Source organism: Cyprinodon variegatus, unplaced genomic scaffold, assembly GCF_000732505.1.
Source record: "Cyprinodon variegatus isolate N-32 unplaced genomic scaffold, C_variegatus-1.0 Scaffold2568, whole genome shotgun sequence".
Taxonomy (NCBI): Eukaryota; Metazoa; Chordata; class Actinopteri; order Cyprinodontiformes; family Cyprinodontidae; genus Cyprinodon; species Cyprinodon variegatus.
The window spans coordinates 8,307-8,929 of record NW_015153021.1 but is presented as its reverse complement, the minus strand read 5'-3'; the positions used below and the strand labels follow the sequence as shown (position 1 = coordinate 8,929).

Genomic DNA, 623 nt, shown 5'->3' with positions numbered 1-623 from the left:
GTCTGATCACAGCTTACCTTCGTACGGATTACTGTGTTCCCACTGTTTGCTGGCTTTATGATCTGCAGCTCCTGAACCCATCCATTCGTGAACTGCATATGAGACTCGAAGGACTTGTAGCTTCGGAACTGTTTTGAAGTATAGGCGCTCATACCACAAACAAGGTAGCCGAAGACGTCTGATATACAAAACTGTGTCAAAAAGTCGTCGTCGGTGCTCCACTCATTGTTTGGAACTCCATATGGATGCATATTAGTAATAATGCTGATTTTGTCAACACACCCCTGGCTTCTCTATTTAATGTGTCCTGGTAAATTCCAGATCCTTTTCAGGATTGTAACATCTTTTTTCTCTCTACTTCTGTCTCTTCATTCAACAACGTTGTATCAGAGCTATGTTAACGTTTGTGTAGCCATCAACATGGCCACCACGTCCCACAATGCAACGCGGATCTCAAGCCCTATTGAAAGCTCAATTTTTTGACTATTTCAAAAAATTCTTTGAGATAGGGCCAAGAAAGAGGGAGGTCTTGTTGATCTCCGTCTCCGTCTCCCCAAACGCTCTCGCCTGTGTCCGACCTTTCAGACATTTCAACATCTTTCTCTGAATCCCACATTGTAGCA

General features: G+C 43.5%; 1 protein-coding gene across 1 annotated transcript in view; it reads right to left on the bottom strand.

The window, feature by feature from the left end:
* LOC107080953 overlaps positions 1–251 on the bottom strand; it is a 13,942-nt gene extending 13,691 nt beyond the window's left edge. Inside the window, exon 1 of the mRNA XM_015369164.1 lies at positions 18–251. Within this exon, the coding sequence (XP_015224650.1) occupies positions 18–251 (234 nt within the window). The remainder of the gene's footprint in view (positions 1–17) is intronic.
* Between the last annotated feature and the right edge of the window lie 372 nt (positions 252–623).